This window comes from Eschscholzia californica, unplaced genomic scaffold (assembly GCF_041429995.1).
Source record: "Eschscholzia californica isolate CP2 unplaced genomic scaffold, dmEscCali1.0.p SCAF_6, whole genome shotgun sequence".
NCBI classification, from domain to species: Eukaryota; Viridiplantae; Streptophyta; class Magnoliopsida; order Ranunculales; family Papaveraceae; genus Eschscholzia; species Eschscholzia californica.
In genome coordinates this window covers 9,491,433-9,508,992 of record NW_028238483.1, presented here as the reverse complement: position 1 = coordinate 9,508,992, position 17,560 = coordinate 9,491,433, and the positions used below count along the sequence as shown (strand labels likewise).

Sequence of the window (17,560 nt, the reverse complement as noted above, 5' to 3'; positions counted from 1 at the left end):
AATTAATACTTAAAAAGTTATGGAGATAATAAATTGTCAATGGTTATATAGATAGTCATTAGTATAAAATTAATTTGTCACTAACTTAATGATAACGGTTATAATTTGGGAAAAAATTTAAAGGTTGAGATTTAACTAATAGATTTAGTGAATGGGTGAACGAATTATGATATTTCTAGGTAGGTAAGAAATCTAACGGTCAAAATTTAACAACAAAGTGAACGAACGGCTGGATTTATCTTTTGGTTTGTCCCAGTCAGCAAAAAACATCCTATTTTATATAATAGAGTATAAAATTAATTTGTCACTAACTTAATGATAGCGGTTATAATTTGGGATAAAATTTAAAGGTTGAGATTTAACTAATAGATTTAGTGAGTTGGTAAACGAATTATGATATCTCTAGGTAAGTAAGAAATCTAACGGTAAAATTTAACAACAAAGGGAACGAACGACTGGATTTATCTTTTGGTTTGTCCTAATCAGCGAAAAACATCCTATTTTATATAATAGATGTTTGGTGTTGTATTTCAGAAGATCAATTTATTTCTCCCCTTCCAAAAAAACCAAAGCAGGTATGCTCTTAACTTCACCTTTTTCTCTTTCTAATGCTGGTTTGCCATGATTTTGATTAACTCCCTCGGATTTGTCCACTCTATAACGGACAAACTCTCGACCCAATAGCTAATTCTGGTATTTTTCTTTGACCGAAATGCTAAATATTCCAAGTTTTTATTCTGTGAGAACTTTTCTCCATTCCCACAACCGGAGCAAAAAGGAAAGGCCAGCGCTTTGGGGAAAGCAAAATAGTTTCCGGGGTGTGAAGACTTGGTCAAAAATTGGTCAATTTTGTTTGACAATTTTATTTAGGGGGAAAGCATCCACCTCAGCTCCCTCTCTCTCCACCTCACTTCTCTTTCTCCACCTCATCTTCTCTCTCCCCACCACTCTCTCTCTTCCCCGACAGGTCGCCGACCGGAAAATTTTCCGGCCGGCGACCATTAAAAAAAAAAAAATTTCACTCCCTTTCCCTCCTCTTTCTCTCTCTATTTTTTTTTCTTCTCTCTCTCTCTAGATTGTTCTAGAGAGAGAGAAGATCTGTTGAAGGTCCTGTTCGGGACCTTCAACAAATCTTCTCTCTCTCTAGAACAAATCTAGAGAGAGAAAGAGAGAAGAAAAAAGAGAGAGAGAGAGAGAGGAGGGAAAAAGAGTGATTTTTTTTTATTTTTTTTTTAATGGTCGCCGGCCGGAAAATTTTTCGGCCGGCGACCTTGTCGGAGAAGAGAGAGAGGTGAGGTGGTGAGAGAGAGGTGAGGTGGAGAGAGAGTGAGGTGAGGTGGAGTGTTTTTTTTTATTTCTCCTTAAAATTTATTTTCCCGGAAAATTTCTAAAATTCTACATATTACCTTTAAAATTTCACACCCCGAAAACTATTTATCTTTCCCCAAAGCGGTGGCCCAAAAGAAAAAAAAGGCCGAGAATGGAGACCCAAAGATGAAAAACTGGAGTATAAGGCTTTTCCCAATCCTACCACCAGCCACAAGAGAGACGCGTGGAATATAGAGAGAAGAGTGGACTTTTGCGGTTGTAATATCGGCTTGACCGGGTTATCAAGCTTGTTGACGTCAGAACCGGCTAAGACACGTATGGCCTCTCCCATTTTTAGTACACAAGAAACAGAAAGAAGAAAAACACCTCTTTCATTTCTCTTTCTATAATTTTCTCCTTCTCTCTCCTTTCTCTCTTTCCATTTCCCCCTCTTTCAAACCCCTCTCCTCTTCCGTTCCTCCAAAACGAAAATCCTCTGCTTATTTTTGTTATTCTCTCTCTAAGATTTGTCTTCTATTTGGAAGGAACACCTGTAACTTCTCTTTTTGAGCTTTCTCTCATGGCATTTCTCATTCGGCCTTACCTCTTTCAGGTCTGACGCTCTCTCTCTCATCCGTGTGAGTTTTAGATGTAGCTGTTGCAGGTTTATGATTTGAGTTGATTTTTAGAGACTTTTTTTGGCAGATTGAATTTTGGATCTTACATTGTTTATCTTTGATCGCTTGATTTTGTATTCTTATGATTCAGAGTTTAATTTGTTGAAGCTCTCGACTATGAGATCTTTTTGCTTTTTATTGGAATTGAAAATTGAATGAATTATGTCTTGCCTTCAGTTTATTTGACATGAAATTAGATGAATCCGCTTATCTTATTTCTTGTTTGATCAATTTGTAGGTTAATAAGCTTGAGATCTTGTAATGAAGGAGATGATTCAACAATAGTTGGGTCTCTGGCTATTTATTCGCGTAGGCAGGATAGAATTTTCTTTTTTCCTTGTTAGTTTTCTTTAGAATTGAGCAGGAAACTGTATCTGTTTCTAGGGTATTTTGGTGATAAACATAGATCATGGGTTACCTGAACTCCATTCTTTCTACTAGCGGAACTCAGGTTGATGATGCCCCTGTTAGTGGTGGGGGTCTCAGGTAAATCAATTCTTCCTCTTATCATTCTTCACTCTCAGTTTTTCATGCAATTAATGACCATGTTTAGTTTCTTTTGCTATTTTTGGCAAGTAATTGATTTCCTTCTTTGAAGGTGTGTTTATGTGTTCTTTTCTTTTTCTTATTGTGTTTATGATCTAGCTTAATTATACCTTGTTCCAATATATGCGGCCATTCATTTTTAACATCAGCTTGAGTGCTTGACCAGTAGAGCTGTTGACAAGTCTCAGATATTCTTTTTCATTGACTATTTGGAGTCCCCACAAAAATCGTCAAAATATACATTTCCTCGTCTTTTGGTTCTTCTTTATATGAGCATGGTACTATCTATTATTAATCTAGTTGGTTAGGATAATGTTGTAACATAGATAACAAAGGTACACTATTCAGTTGTGGCAAGCATTACTGTCTTGCTTGTCGTGATCGACTAATATTAAAACTGATCTCCCGAAGCACTATAAGTGAAACTTATCTTATCCCGAGACTATGTGACAGACTATCCGAAGAGAGTAAACATTGTAGGGGATCATATGGAAACAAAAAACTAAGGGCGTCACTAGGGAACTTATGGAGTGTGGAAGCACAAAGAAATTGACGAATAAGAGAACAGCGGGGTTGCTTAACTGACATTATACAATTAATCGCAAAAATTAAAAAGAATAAAAATGGAGAACTTGACTTACTCTGCGGCAAGGTGAATAACAGAACCACCCATGATACTTGAGACTTCGATGATGATACAAATAATGATGGATTATAGTAAAGCGAAACATATAAGAAAGAGAATAGGGAAGACTCTTGGACTATCTTGACATATGAAAGGAAACTTGAGAAGTATCATGTTGAGAAGGAGAGAATCTTCAAAAGTGCTGTATTCCCTACTCCAGTCTTTACTGTTGGAGGTTCTTCGAGGCTTGTCTGGACTCTCAAATCCCAAAAACTATACCTGGTCTTAGCTCATCTTTCACTCAACCTTGGAAGGATATCTTTAAGTGAATCTGCCTTAAGAATATTTGTTATATGCTTTTCTTGTAGTCTTCCAAGTTCTTTTTGTTGATTTTGGGACCGTTGGGGCTTACTTGAATAATTTAGTCCATGAAAATATTATGACTTTAGCCTGTTGCGAGTAGCAAGTTTGCTCAATTTACATGTACTCACATACATAGGTAACATATTTATATATATCAAAACTAAAAAAAAAAGCGGAAAAAAAAGTAAAGGACTTTAGCGCATTAGTGACTTGACAAATATGAATAAGGAGTAGATCTGAGAAAGGGAATTTGCCTTGAAGTCAAAAAGCGTAAACAGGAGAGTGCACGGCAAGAGGAAAGGGCGAGGAGGAAAAATAAGCAACAAATTGATAATCCCAGTCCCAGCAGTACTTTTCAACATCTAGGGTTTCAGTAGAGTAAGGGAAATTTATGGTGTTAATGGTCCCCAGTTAAAGCTGTGATTGATGTGTGAGGTAGGAAAGAAACATGGCAGGAAACCAGGAAGCAGATTGCTCCATTAACTGTCAATTCTCTCTGAGGTTGCAAGAGTTTTTCATTTTTTATCTGCTGCTCTAGGTTAATGCATAACCATGGAAACTAAGAGGCTCTAGTTGAATACTTGAATGTGTGTGTGTCAGTGTGTGTGTGTGTATAGATAGATAGATAGATATAAATATAATAACCATGGAAACTAAGAGGCTCTAGTTGAATACTTGAATGTGCGTGTGTCAGTGTGTGTGTGTGTGTGTGTGTGTGTGTGTGTGTGTGTGTATAGATAGATATAAATATATCCGTGCCACGGCTTATAGGTTGAGAGTTATGGTAGAAAATAGCAGGAGATATAAGATCTTCTAAACCAATGATCTGGGTTCACACGATGATATCATCACTGTTGTGGCCCCACGTGGTTACTAATCCTTCTAAGATCTAGAAGAATCGACAGAACACCTTTTCATCCCCTGTAGCGTAGCCTACAATCTTTGGTAAAATTTTGGCAAGGCCTCTGAGATTCAGTGGTGTATACCGAGAAAGCTTCAGGAGATCTTGGAGCAGTGGAGAAGGATGGGATCTAGGGATCTCATCCCAAGCACAATAGTTTGGTCTATTTGGAAGTTTAGAAATATCAGAACCTTTACGGAGTGTAATGCTATGAGTGGCTTAGAGGTTGAGGATATCCAAGGACCCTTATTCCATTGGACTAGAAAGTTCTACTGGGAAAGAGCCTGACTTACATGGATTTCATTTTGCATTGGGAGGAGCTTATGAAGTAATATATAACTCATAAGCTCCTCAGTCTTACTGTAATTTTTCATTATTCTATTCAATAAAGATTAATTCAAACTCTTCAAAAAAATAAAAGATCCTTCTAAAATCTAGTTATAGATTTTGATAAGCGGCATTCGTTTACATGATGATACCACTTTCTAGAGGAGACAGACTGCTAGCAGATACCAGCATTTCCGGTTGCAACTTGGAAGCTCTCCCAACTACATACCTGGGTTTACCTTTAGGACAAGGTTATAGGTGCAAGATGCTGTGAAGCCCAGTTCTAGAGAATAATACAGGAAGCTATGGCCTATGAGCATGGAAATCCAGAACTCTGTCTCACTGAAGGAAATTAACCCTCGTTAAGGCAGTCCTTGCGGTCATACCTTTATACTACCTCTCTCTGTTTGATATTCCAACAACAAACATTCTGAAGCGAATCAACAAGAGGCTGCGAGATTTCCTTTGGGACGATAAGGAGGGCTGAAAAATAATACATTGGGTTGCTTGGAACTTGATATAGCAAGATATAAAGGCAGGAGGAGGCCTGGGGATAAAAAAACTCGAGAATAGTGAACGATGCACTGCTGCCTAAATGGACCTGGAGGTTTGCAATGGAAAAGACTTGAGAATAGTAGGGAAGTATGGAGAGGAGGATGTGAACACAACGTCACTAAAGAATGACTGTGGAAGTGTGGAGTCTGGAAAGGGTTCCAGAACAGGTACAATACCTTTAAGTCAATCACAAGATGAAAGCTAGAAGATGGGAAAACAATCAATTTTTGGCTGGATACTTGGTGCCTAAATATAGATTTGAAGGGACAGATTTCCAGCGATATTTCATCTTTCTGACAAGAAGGATGCAACTGTTTTTCAAATGTTCAACTGGAGTCATGGGTCATGGAATCAGCTTACGGAGAAATCTGAATGACTGGGAAATTCCTATTCTACCACACCTCATGGAAACAACAGTAAATATACAACCATAGGAGAGAGAAGAAGACAGTAGGGTCTGGATAACTGAAGAAAAGGAAGTCTATCAGTGAAACAGTGTTATAAGAGAATGGTGAGGTCGAAACCAACTCCCTATGAGGAAATACAAAAGTTCGTCTGAATTTCGATTATCCCAACCAGGGTGTGCTTTATGGTATGGGCAGCATTGAAAACTAAAGTTCCAACAATGGATATGCTAAAACTTGTGGGATGGCAATGCGAAATAGATGCGTAAGATGCAAGAGGGAATAAGAAACAGCAGATCACCTCTTACTGCACTGTGACAAAGCCTGTTTCTGTTGGGATTTTCTTGCATCCAAATCAGGAAATAAGTGGTGCAACCCCACGTCGATTGATCAAGCAATAAAACAGTGGCAATTCCTCAGAGTAAGTCCAGAAGAGACCTATGGATCATGATTCCAATAGCAATTATGTGGGCGATATGGAAGGACAGAAATGATAATTGTTTTAAAGAATCTAATCCAAATAGTATTCTTGTTGTGGAGCATATCCTGGCATTGTTGCTCCATTGGAGTAGGACAGTGTGTGGGCAAAGGATAAAACCTTTTTCGACTTTGTTGCTAATAGGGAGGCTATGATGATGTAACATTTAGATCAGAGCTAGAATGGGGTGTTTGTAGTGGTGTCTCGACTCCACATACTATGTACACATCCTTTTTCATTTACTATTAATTCAAAGTTTCAAAAAACAAATCACCTACTGAGCTTTATTGAGTGCACTGGCATCAATGGCTCATAAGGCCATCAAAATTAATTGACAGCACTTGTTTTAGATTGTTTACTACGAATTAATGGATATTTGCGCTTTGTTATGATATGTTGCGGGGAAAGAATTAGATTAGTTAGTAGTCGTCTTATTGCAGCTGAAGATGGCATTTTCTTTATTTGTCGTAACTAATTTCGCGCCTAACTACTGTGTACCTAAACAATGATTTGCATTACCAAATCTTAACTGGTGAATAAATTTTTATCACTCCTCAATCTTGTTTTCAGGAATTTTTAGTGGAAAGACTTATTTCATACCTTATCACACCGAAGTACTGAACATCTGACCCCAATACTCTGGTTTGGAACTCGACTTTATGTGGGCCTACTTTAACATGAATGTTGTCCTAACCTTGTAGAGCATCATTATGCGTCTAGGCTTGTTGGTAATCGAAGATAGAGACGCACTTTAAATTTACCAATACTTCAAGGGCTGATTTGCGGGGATTAGAAGTTCCAAGAGGATAACTTGCGGAATGATTATCTGCATGGCTGGTTTTGTTGGGATTTTCCACCTCCATGTATGGTATTTCAGTGAGGTGTTCCAAATGGAAATGTGATCACCTCTCCCTTAGAATGTTGCATTAAAATGTAAAATATATATTAGATTTAGATTTACCCCGTAGGTGCGCATCTTGTGCATTTCGTCTGATGGGCTAGTAAGCTCTTTCAGTTGAACACTTGCACCCTCATCTGCTATTCTGCTTCACTCGGTTCTTGGTTGGAGGACCATCTGTATCACTGTAAATATTTCATTTTGCAACTATGGAGTAGTTGCTATGCATTGGTTTGCGTTATTTGATCTAAAGTCGCAAAAGATGTTTAGTTCTGTAAGGATTCACAGACTTTACTGAGATATCAGGTTGTATGGAGGGAGAACTAATTAGTGAGGTGGATTATATTACTTTTAATTTTTATCATTGTGTGTAATTTTGATGCATCTATTTATGATGAATTGCTTTACTTGAGGTGCTTCCTCGTTTTGTACGAACATATCGCTTACTGCCGATCTGGAGTTGGTGTTTTGTAAGGGACTCCTCCAGATATTTTGTTGTGGATGAATATGCTGCTAATTAGGAAGCTTTTCTTGCCAACAGCCAAAATGGGAAGTTTAGCTATGGATATGCAAGCTCCCCAGGGAAAAGGTCATCAATGGAAGATTTCTATGAGACCAGGATTGATGGAGTTGAGGGAGAGATAGTTGGTCTGTTTGGAGTCTTTGATGGTATGTGGTAATTGAATTTTCGTTAAATGTATTGTTATCCTGACTCCTGAGTGGGTTCGGTTAGTCTTTTAGAAAATGACCACATAGTTGAAATATGTTATAGCTTAGAGGATGCCTTCGAAAATAGGTAACTTGTAGTATATGTCCTCTTGCCTTTATTTCAGGTCATGGCGGTGCAAGGGCTGCAGAGTATGTCAAACAAAACCTCTTCAGTAACTTGATCAGTCATCCAAAGTTCATCTCCGATACCAAATCAGCTATAGGTGCTAGTTCTGTACTCAGTCTGGAAGTGTTTGGTTTTTGTTTTTCTTTGTGTTGCTCATTTAAATGCCTTCATCTCTGCAGCTGATGCATACAATCACACTGACTCCGAATTTCTGAAATCCGAGAATAATCAGAATAGAGATGCTGGCTCAACAGCTTCAACCGCCATTCTCGTTGGTGACCGCTTGCTAGTTGCAAATGTGGGAGATTCCAGAGCTGTTATTTGCAGGGGTGGAACTGGTAAATTTTAGGCACTTCTGCTTTTATCAAGAATCCTGAAGATTGTACTTCTAGTTTCTTGTAAACAGAACCCAACAAAGACATTCCGATAGATGTAAAACTTTTATGGGAGATGAACTAGCTTTCTTATCTATTCGATTCATGTTGGGTGTTTAATTGCATCTTTCTGTTTTGCATAGACGATATACCAATTTATCAAAAAATTTATGCCTACAGAAGCAACGTATCTGTAGTACTGCTTGTAGTAGCGGTCCTTATATATCGTATTAACCATCGAAATATGTGGTGGACTCTCGGAAATGACTCAAAGATTTGTTCTAGTTAACCTTGTTAACCTTTCTTTTCAAACTGAAGTCGTGCAATTTTCTGCAGCTATTGCTGTTTCTCGAGATCACAAGCCAGATCAAAGTGATGAACGGCAACGCATTGAAGATGCCGGAGGGTTTGTTATGTGGGCTGGTAAGACCATCATGTCTTATTAATTTAGCAATGCTTCTTATTTTTCCACAATGCACTTCTTCGTTTCATAATTAACCACCATACTGTTGCTCAGGCACCTGGAGAGTGGGTGGTGTACTTGCTGTATCCCGTGCATTTGGTGATAGACTCCTGAAACAATATGTTGTTGCAGATCCTGAAATTCAGGTATTGAGCCTCAGTATTGATTTAACGTTAGGGTTTACTGAAGCATTTATGAGAGAGCAAATGAAATTGTAATTGTAGGAAAGCAAGGATATATTTGGCCCTCCCAAAAATTAACCTACTGAACAATGTGTTCATTTAAGGCAGTGTTAGAAACCAGCTTCTACGATCAGCCCGGAAGTAGCGCCATTTTCCAATAACCCTCATTTGTTTTTCCTGTTTTTCCCGTTGTTTCAAAATCATTAAAACAGTCTTTCAATGCATCCTTTCTCTGTTGTTTCAAAATCATTTTACAAAGAAACCATCATAACTGTTGCTTTTTTATTTTCACACATTTACCTGCGTTTTTGTACAATATTTTGTTTCAATGAAAACCCGTTAGAGCAATAATTATTCCGTTTCAAGAAAAAGTTAAACGTCATTTACTACTTGCTTACCATCACTGATTTAAAAAACTGTACGTATTTTGGCTGAGTAATAGAGTTCTTAAGGAAGAAATAAGATTTGCTTATTGACTTATATTTTCAGTTTTGAGATTTTTTTTGCTCATATATATTTAATTGCAAAATGCAGGAAGAAGTGGTTGATAGTTCCCTTGAATTTCTTATTTTGGCTAGTGACGGACTCTGGGATGTCGTTACAAATGAGGTTCTTTCTTCTCTTTTATTATTTTCGTACCAATGCTTGTTTCTAATACTGCATAAGAAAAATGGGAATTGTTCGTTGTCATGCTGATTGTCAGCGACAGCCATACTGTGAAATATCTGGAGAGCTGTATGTTTAGTTGCATAAGATTTCCCTTCTGGATATTTACCGGTACGGAACCCGATTCTTACCGGTAGGAACTGGAACTTCTAATGTATAGAGTAAAGAAACAAGATACCTAATACTATTTCTGTTAAGAACAAAATTTTATTTACAACTTGTGACATCTGTGCTGTGCATCTCCTTTGTCTGGTTGAAATGTGTCGCAGGAGGCTGTTTCCATGATCAAACCCATTGAAGATGCAGAACAGGCGGCCAAGAGACTAATGCAGGAAGCTTATCAAAGGGGCAGTGCAGACAACATAACTTGTGTGGTTGTCCGTTTCTTAGATATGCCCAATCGAGCTCAAGCTGGTGGGTCATCCGGTCGGCCCTCACCATCTCAAAACAACAACCCCTGAGGTGTCGGGGGCGTTAGCTCCAGCTCTCAGACCAACATGAAAGTTTGTAGGAAGAAGCATTTTCTCTCTCTGCTGCCCTTTCCTCTCTCCACAGCTGTCTCTCTCTAGCTGTTAAAGTGTGGTTTTGTATTTCAATCAGCTATTTTTTTTTAGAAGTTTGGATCAAGTCTCTAGTTATACATTCATCTATTGGTGAAGACCCGAAACTAAGGTCCTTGGGTTTTCGGTGTTTTAGTTTAAAAGTGGATCATGTTTTCTAGGAAAGAATTACAACTCCAATAAATTCTCAGAGATGGCTTTTGGCTGCTATACTCTGGCTAGTCAGTGGAGACATCTTAAATTTGTAGTTTAACATTTTGGTAACCACTTTCCATGTAGTCTACAGGTGATCAAATCAAACTCCCAACACAAATAAGATTTTCATCTTTCTTTTAATGTGGAAATGTGGGTCTTGCATTAGTTTTTGGAAAGGGAAAGATGGCCAAAGTTTCCTCTTTTGTTAAAAATAGCGGTAGGTTATTTTGTGCCACGAGCTCTTTCTGAGTTGTGTAGAGGTTTGCAAGAAAGTAACGTCCCCAGAGGTTGCATGGGGGTGGGATTCGGTCCGGTTAGGCTTATATCATCAGGCTAGGTGTTCTGTCTTTTGAACTCTCTGTGTTGGTTCTCGTGCTTAATCGGGTGGGTTATTTAGAGATTGTAGTGTCTAAAATTCGCCCCGTCAAACATTTTGGGTTTCTCGGGTATCAAGTGGTCGAGTGACGGGTTTTCACAAACATATGTAATATAATTAAGTTTCTCTTCACAATGCCATGTCAAAGGGCACCAATACATAAGTCCGTATAGGTTTGTAGGGCCGGTCAGGCATATATGATTCATCACCTCAGGCGTTCGAGCTTTAGAACTCTTTGTCTGTTTGGGTTTTCGGGTTTAATCATGGGTGTTATTTTAAAAATTTAGGTGTCTAAAACCCGTCCAAGTCTGTTAGACATTTCGGGTTTCTCAAGTATCAGGTGGTGGGGTATTGGGGTTGCACCAAAATATATTAAGTTTCTCTTAACAATGCCTTGTCAAAGACACCTCGGACACCAATAAATATGTGTGTGTACATACTCTTAAAATATTTGAAAATATCAAAGTACATTAATATATAAGAATTTATTGATTTATTTTATATATCATTTCATTAGGTCGCTACCATATTTTGTCACTTAGGTCACCACCACCAAACGACTGTCACATTCACGGTCCACCATCACACACACATATATAGTAAAATGTTATTTTATAACTTAATGTCAAAGAAGATTCCCTTTTGGCTACACCGCGCCCTAAGGTCGCGGTCCCTTTTGACTTCACCGTTGTTGATGTTTTACAACTTAGGGTCCGTTTGATACGCGAGAATGCCTGAGTAAGAGAGTTAATTCTTTCTAACGGGAAAGAAAATCACTTTCTTTCCCATGTGAAATTAAAGAAATAATTGTTTGACAAGTACGATAAGAAAACAGGAGGAGATAGTTATGGGAAGAGAGAGAGAGAGAGAGAGAGAGAGAGAGAGAGAGAAAGTGAGAAATCAACTTTCCCATCTAAAAGGTGAGAAAAAAATTAGACCATTTGAACACTTTTTTTCTTAGAAATTCGATTTTCTTACCCAAAGCGGCCAACCAAACGACGGAAAACTGATTTTCCTGCGAAAACGACTTTCTTACTCGCATTTTCACACGTATCAAACGGACGAACCCTTAATGTCAAAATAGATTCAATTGAAAAACGTGAGTATGATAAGTTCTTTAAAGGGGTTTTTAGTATATGACCCCTATTTATTTAGGCCTTTTTGAGGGAGAGGACTAAAAAAAGGGGGGTAAATAAGCTTTATCCCCAACCAAAACAGAAATAAGAAGCAGGTCCAATTTGTCATTTTTTTGGTGGGTCCGAGATGACAAGTACAATAAAGAATGTGTCTTTTTATTTTACTACCTTTAATACCCTTTTCTCTTTATTTTCATTACATTCTCTCTCTCTAAAAACATTCCAGAGATATCTTCTTTCTCTCTCTAACAAATTTCAAAAGCTATCTTCTCTCTCTAAGAAATTTCTTACACAAATTTGGTGAAGAAATATTAGAATGGTTTAGGGTTTTGGAGAAGTCAGATTCAGTCTGGTTTCTTGAACAAATTTGGTGAAAGTTTAAAGGTGAAGAAATATTTTAAAAAAACCAGATCTGGAAATATTTTGAATGGTTTAGGGTTTTGGGAAGTCAAATTCGGTGAAGAAATATTGGTGAATGTTTAATGGTGAAGAAATTTGGTGAAGAAATTGGAATATTTTGATTTCTTGAACAAATTTGGTGAAAGTTTATGGTGAAGAAATATTTTGAAAAATCCAGATTTGGAAATATTTTGGAATGGTTTAGGATTTTGGAGAAGTCAGATTCAGTTTCAAATTTAATGGGGAAAGAAATCTTTTTCTTGAACAGAGATTCATAGGTTTTAGAGAAATTTCAATTTGTGCAAAATTATATTTGGGATTGCTTAAAAGGGTTTTGGGTTCTAATTTATTTGTCTTGATTTTCAGGTAATTTTGATTTCCTGCTAATTTCAGATGGTTTAGTTGCTTGAGGTTTTAGCAATAGTTGATTGCCGAAGTTTAATTGAATTCTGCAAAGCTTTTGAACAACATAGGAATATGGCTCCGACTTCTGAAATCTTTTTCATTAAAAAATCTTTAGAAAAATCTACCAATATATAAGGCTAAAATGTTTGAGAAAAGGAAAGTAGTAAGATTGGAGAGAGAAAATATGTTTAAACAGAAATAAAAGCAAAATGGCTAGTACATAAAATAATTTCTGGTACACAAGAAAATTCCCAGTACAAAAGTGTCCAGTACATAACAAAATGACTAGTACATAAAACAATTCCCGGTACACAAGAAAATTCCCAGTACATAAGTTTCTAGTACATAACCAAATGGCTAGTACATGAAACAATTCCTGGTACACAAGAAAACTCCCAGCACAAAAGTGTCTATTATATAACCAAATGGCTAGTACATAAAACAATTCCCAGTACACAAGAAAATTCCTAGTACAGAAGTGTCCAGTACATAACTAAATGGCTAGAACATAAAACAAATCCCGGTACACAAGAAAATTCTCAGTACAAAACTGTCTAGTACATAACCAAATGGCTAGTATAAAACAATTTCTGGTACATAAGAAAATTCCCAGTACAAAAGTGTCAAGTACATAACCAAATGACTAGTACATAAAACAATTGCCGGTACACAAGAAAATTTCCAGTACAAAACTGTCTAGTTCATAACCAAATGGCTAGTACATAAAACAATTCCTGGTACATAAGAAAATTCTCAGTACAAAAGTGTTCAGTACATAAAACAATCTCCAATACACAAGAAAATTCATAGTAAACAAGAAAATTCTCAGTACAAAAGTGTCTAGTATATAACCAAATGCGGCTAGTACGTAGAATAATTCCCGGTACATAAGAAAACTCCCAGTATAAAAGTGTCCAGTACATAACCAAATGGCTAGTACATAAAACAATTTCTGGTACACAAGAAAATCCCCAGTACAAAAGTATGTAGTACATAACCAAATGGTCAGTACATAAAAAAGTTCCCGGTACATAAGAAAATGTTCAATACATAAAATGTCTAGTACACAACAAAATGGGCAGTACATAAAAATATGTCCAGTACATAACAAAATGTTTTGTGACTTTTGAGTGAAAAGTTGAAAAGAAAAATTCGAAATTGGTTAAAAATTGGTTAAAAATTTGAGAGAAATTAGGAATCGGTTAAATAAATAAATTTGGAAAGTTAGAGAGAAAAATTCGAAATTTCTTAAAACTTTTACCTTTTTGGAGGTTTAATCGGATAACAAAATAATAGAGAGAGAAGAAATTTATGAGAAAAAACAAATTAATCCGCAAATTTTCAGTTTTAGTAATAGTTAATTCAAAAATTTCTTATGGACTGTTAAGGTTTGATCGGATAACAAAATTAATTCACAAATTTCTTATGAACTGTTAAGATTTCTTATAGAGTGTTAAGATTTGGAGGTTTGGTCGGATAAAAAAAAAATTAATTCACGAATTTGAAAAAACAAAATAAAGTAGTTAAGATTTGAAAAAACAAAATAATGGAGAGAGATAGAGAGATAAAAGTAGTTAGAGAGAGAATTTATGAGAGATAAATAAGGGAGAGAGAAATAAGGTGAAAAGAGGTGAAGTAGTTAGAAACAGAGAAAAATTAGAGAGAGAAAGTACACATGTCACGTTATAAAGGAGAGAATGTGAGAGAGAAAGAATTTTGTGGGAGGGGCATTTTTCGTAATTTCAGAAAAAGCGATATCCAAATTGGTAATTTCCCTCTCCCTTCTGACTTGGTCTGACGCGTTTGGACCTGCTTCTTATAACCCATCTGCCTTGGGCCCGGGGCTTATTGTTGGCCCAATTTTAGGCGTTTTGGCTAACCCCTCTTTATTTAGCTATATCAGGACTACACTCTAAAAACATTTTCATTTAGGCATTAAGCCCCAAAGCCCATTTTTCTGTCAAGGAGCCGTTATGTGAGGGGCGTGCGAGTCACATGCTCGACCTCGGACCAAAATACCCCGTCCTAATCCCACGGTTAGAAACATTTTTAGTATATGACCTCCATTTATTTAGCTATATTAGGATTATACCCCGGACCAAAATACTAGTTGGAGCTTCACAACCACCTATTTCTCAAGTATCTTCTTCCTCTCAACATCAACTTCACAGCCTGCAGTACATAGGGAAGGTTGCCTAACTTACTTTGGGAGGAAACCAACTAGACCTATTGGTCAGGTGTTTAGGCCATCCAAGAACTTGATGGGTTTGTAAACATGATCGGTTTTATATATCAGTTTATATGTCATGGCAGGAATCGGTCGACTAACACTTGCTTTTAATTCTCAAGATATCCAAAGATTTCCAAGTGAAGGTGAATGACATATAAAAGTGGAGAGAGAAAGGCATTAACACTATTCTTTGCTGGAGCAATGTAAAAGTGGAGAGAGAAAGGCATTAACAGAAAACCTACAAAACAGTTTAGACAATTGATAATAGATTTGTAATTTAATTGATTTTGGTTTTTGAGGACCCCCTTATACTCGGGCAAACCGAAGAAGCTTTGACTATCATATCATGGAAAAATATAGAGTTATGGTAAACATACACTCGGGAATTTGTTTCTTGAATGCTATAGTTAAATATTTACGAAGATATCATAGGAATTATGCGTCGACAATTTTAAATACAGGAAATTGGGATGGAGACCCAATTTTAAACTTTTTTTAGTTACAAGTTATATTTTGGGTTATTTCCCAAATGACCCCCTACTTTGTGACCAGCTTCCTGTTTGGCCCCCTAGATTAGCAAAAATACCCATATGGCCCCCTTTGTTCGTTATCTTTAAGGGTTATTTCCCAAATAACCCCCAACTTTGTGACCGGTTTCCTGCCTAGCCCCCTACTTTGTCAAAAATACCCAGATGGCCCCTTCGTTAGATTCCGTTATAACACCGTTAACCAGTCAACATTTCTCTCTCTTCCATCTCATCACCTCTCTCTGCCACCTCATCGTCTTCACCGGCGAAGGTCGCCGCCCGGCCAATTTTCCGGCCGGCAACCTTCAAACATATAAAAAAAAAAAAAACTTTCTCCTCTCCTGTTTTCTCACTCTCTCTCTCTATACACAAAAAGAAAAGGGAAAATTAACACTTTTTCTTTAAGCTTAATTATGTTTCTAATTTCCCCTAAATCATGATGATGGGTTTTGATTTGAAAGGGTTGTTGTTACAGAAGAAGAACAAGAAGGGCGTCTGATCAAACCATTCTCATTACAAGATAAACAGCTTCTAAATGCTACACCTTTCTCTGTAAAACATTTATGGCTTCCATCACATTGATCACAAAGAACAAATCTATACCCACCACATCTATCACAAGCCCCAGATTCAGCTACAGGAAACCCTTGAATTATTTTCTTTAATTCACCATTTTCATGAAGTTGTTTGATTTCTTCAGCACCACCAAAATACCTCCCACCTATAAAAACCCTAGGTAATGTTAATTAATTTTTCCTTCCTAAGATCCCCTTTAACTCTTCTAAAAATCTAGCATCCATTGATAGATCTCTTTCATCAATTGATACATGAAAACCCTTAAAGATTGATCTAACAGTTTTACAATCTTCAAATGTTCTACGAACAAATCGAGGACTTGTGAAGTTAATTACGATTCGCTTTTCTGAATCTGGAAGAAGAGAGATCAAAGATGATGGTGGTGGGTCTGATGATAGTTTGAGAAGATAGTGATTTGCAACTGGAGATGACCAGGAACGAAGGATTTATTTCCCCCACGATTGCCACATGAGAGAGAATGATCTAGGGAGATAAATGGGTTAGGTTAGAGGATGGTAAAGAGGTGGGGAAGGAGGAGGTCAGCTTTTATTTCCGATCTGTCCGCCGACGAAGGGAAACCGCTTACTACAAGCCATCTCATTTCGAAGAGATGAGATCTCCAAATCAAATACCAAAACCCTACAAAATCAAATAGCTTACCTAAGCAAACCTCCATCGAATAGATAACTTCTTAGTTGATTATTGATTAGCTAACATGGATTGAACTCACAAAACACAACTACGAACTTGACCTGAATCTGAATAAGTTTAACAGATAACTCTCAGTTGGAGTTCTAGAGTGAGAATTTTAGAGAGAAAAAGAGAAGATGGAGGATTTTTAGTTCTTTTTAGAGAGAGAAATAAAGAAAACCAGGAACTCCTCGAAGGAAATCTCGACCCCAACTATTTCTTGTGGATTTACTTTTTTCAAGAAGAAAATTAGAGGAGAGAGGGAAAAAAAATTTAAGAGAGAGAGGAAAGAAAATTTTTTTAATGTTTGAGGTCGCCGACCGGAAAATTGGTCGGCCGGCGACTTTTGCCGGAGAAGACGATGAGGTGGCAGAAAGAGGTGATGAGATGGAAGAAAGAGAAATGTTGACTGGTTAACGGTGTTATAACGGAATCTAACAAAGGGGACCATCTGGGTATTTTTGACAAAGTAGGGGGCTAGGCAGGAAACCGGTCACAAAGTTGGGGGCTATTTGGGAAATAACCCTATCTTTAACTGTCCGTTACTCTCACTCCTCCACCTCATTTCCTCTCTCTGCCAAGTCACATGAAACGCCACATCATCATCTTCTCCGACCGGCCAAATTTCCGGCCGGCGACCTTCAACCATAAAAAAAAAATTAAATTAAATTTTTTTCTCTCTCCTCTCTCTCTTTTTAATTTTTTTTTTTCTTTCCTCTCTCTCTCTAGATCTAGAGAGAGAGAGAGGATTCACTAACAGACCAGGTCTGTTCGTGATTCCTCTCTAGAGGAAAGAAAAAAAAAATTAGAGAGAGAGAGGAGAGAGAAAAAAAGATTAATTTTTTTTTTTTGAAGATTTGTACG

The 17,560-nt window shown here is 37.2% G+C and overlaps 1 protein-coding gene and 1 pseudogene across 1 annotated transcript; one reads left to right on the top strand and one right to left on the bottom strand.

Moving 5' to 3' along the window:
- Nucleotides 1-1,464: 1,464 nt before the first annotated feature.
- LOC147531627 (putative protein phosphatase 2C 59) lies at nt 1,465-10,498 on the top strand. The gene is made up of 9 exons (XM_086647528.1): nt 1,465-1,921; nt 2,224-2,471; nt 7,624-7,751; nt 7,916-8,014; nt 8,097-8,255; nt 8,628-8,714; nt 8,809-8,900; nt 9,471-9,545; nt 9,872-10,498. Exons 2-9 carry the CDS (start codon nt 2,395-2,397, stop codon nt 10,061-10,063), a joined length of 909 nt encoding a protein of 302 aa, XP_086503654.1. The 5' UTR covers nt 1,465-1,921; nt 2,224-2,394; the 3' UTR covers nt 10,064-10,498.
- Nucleotides 10,499-15,864: 5,366 nt separating this feature from the next.
- On the bottom strand, nt 15,865-16,452 carry LOC147531626 (uncharacterized protein At5g39865 pseudogene; annotated as a pseudogene).
- Between the last annotated feature and the right edge of the window lie 1,108 nt (nt 16,453-17,560).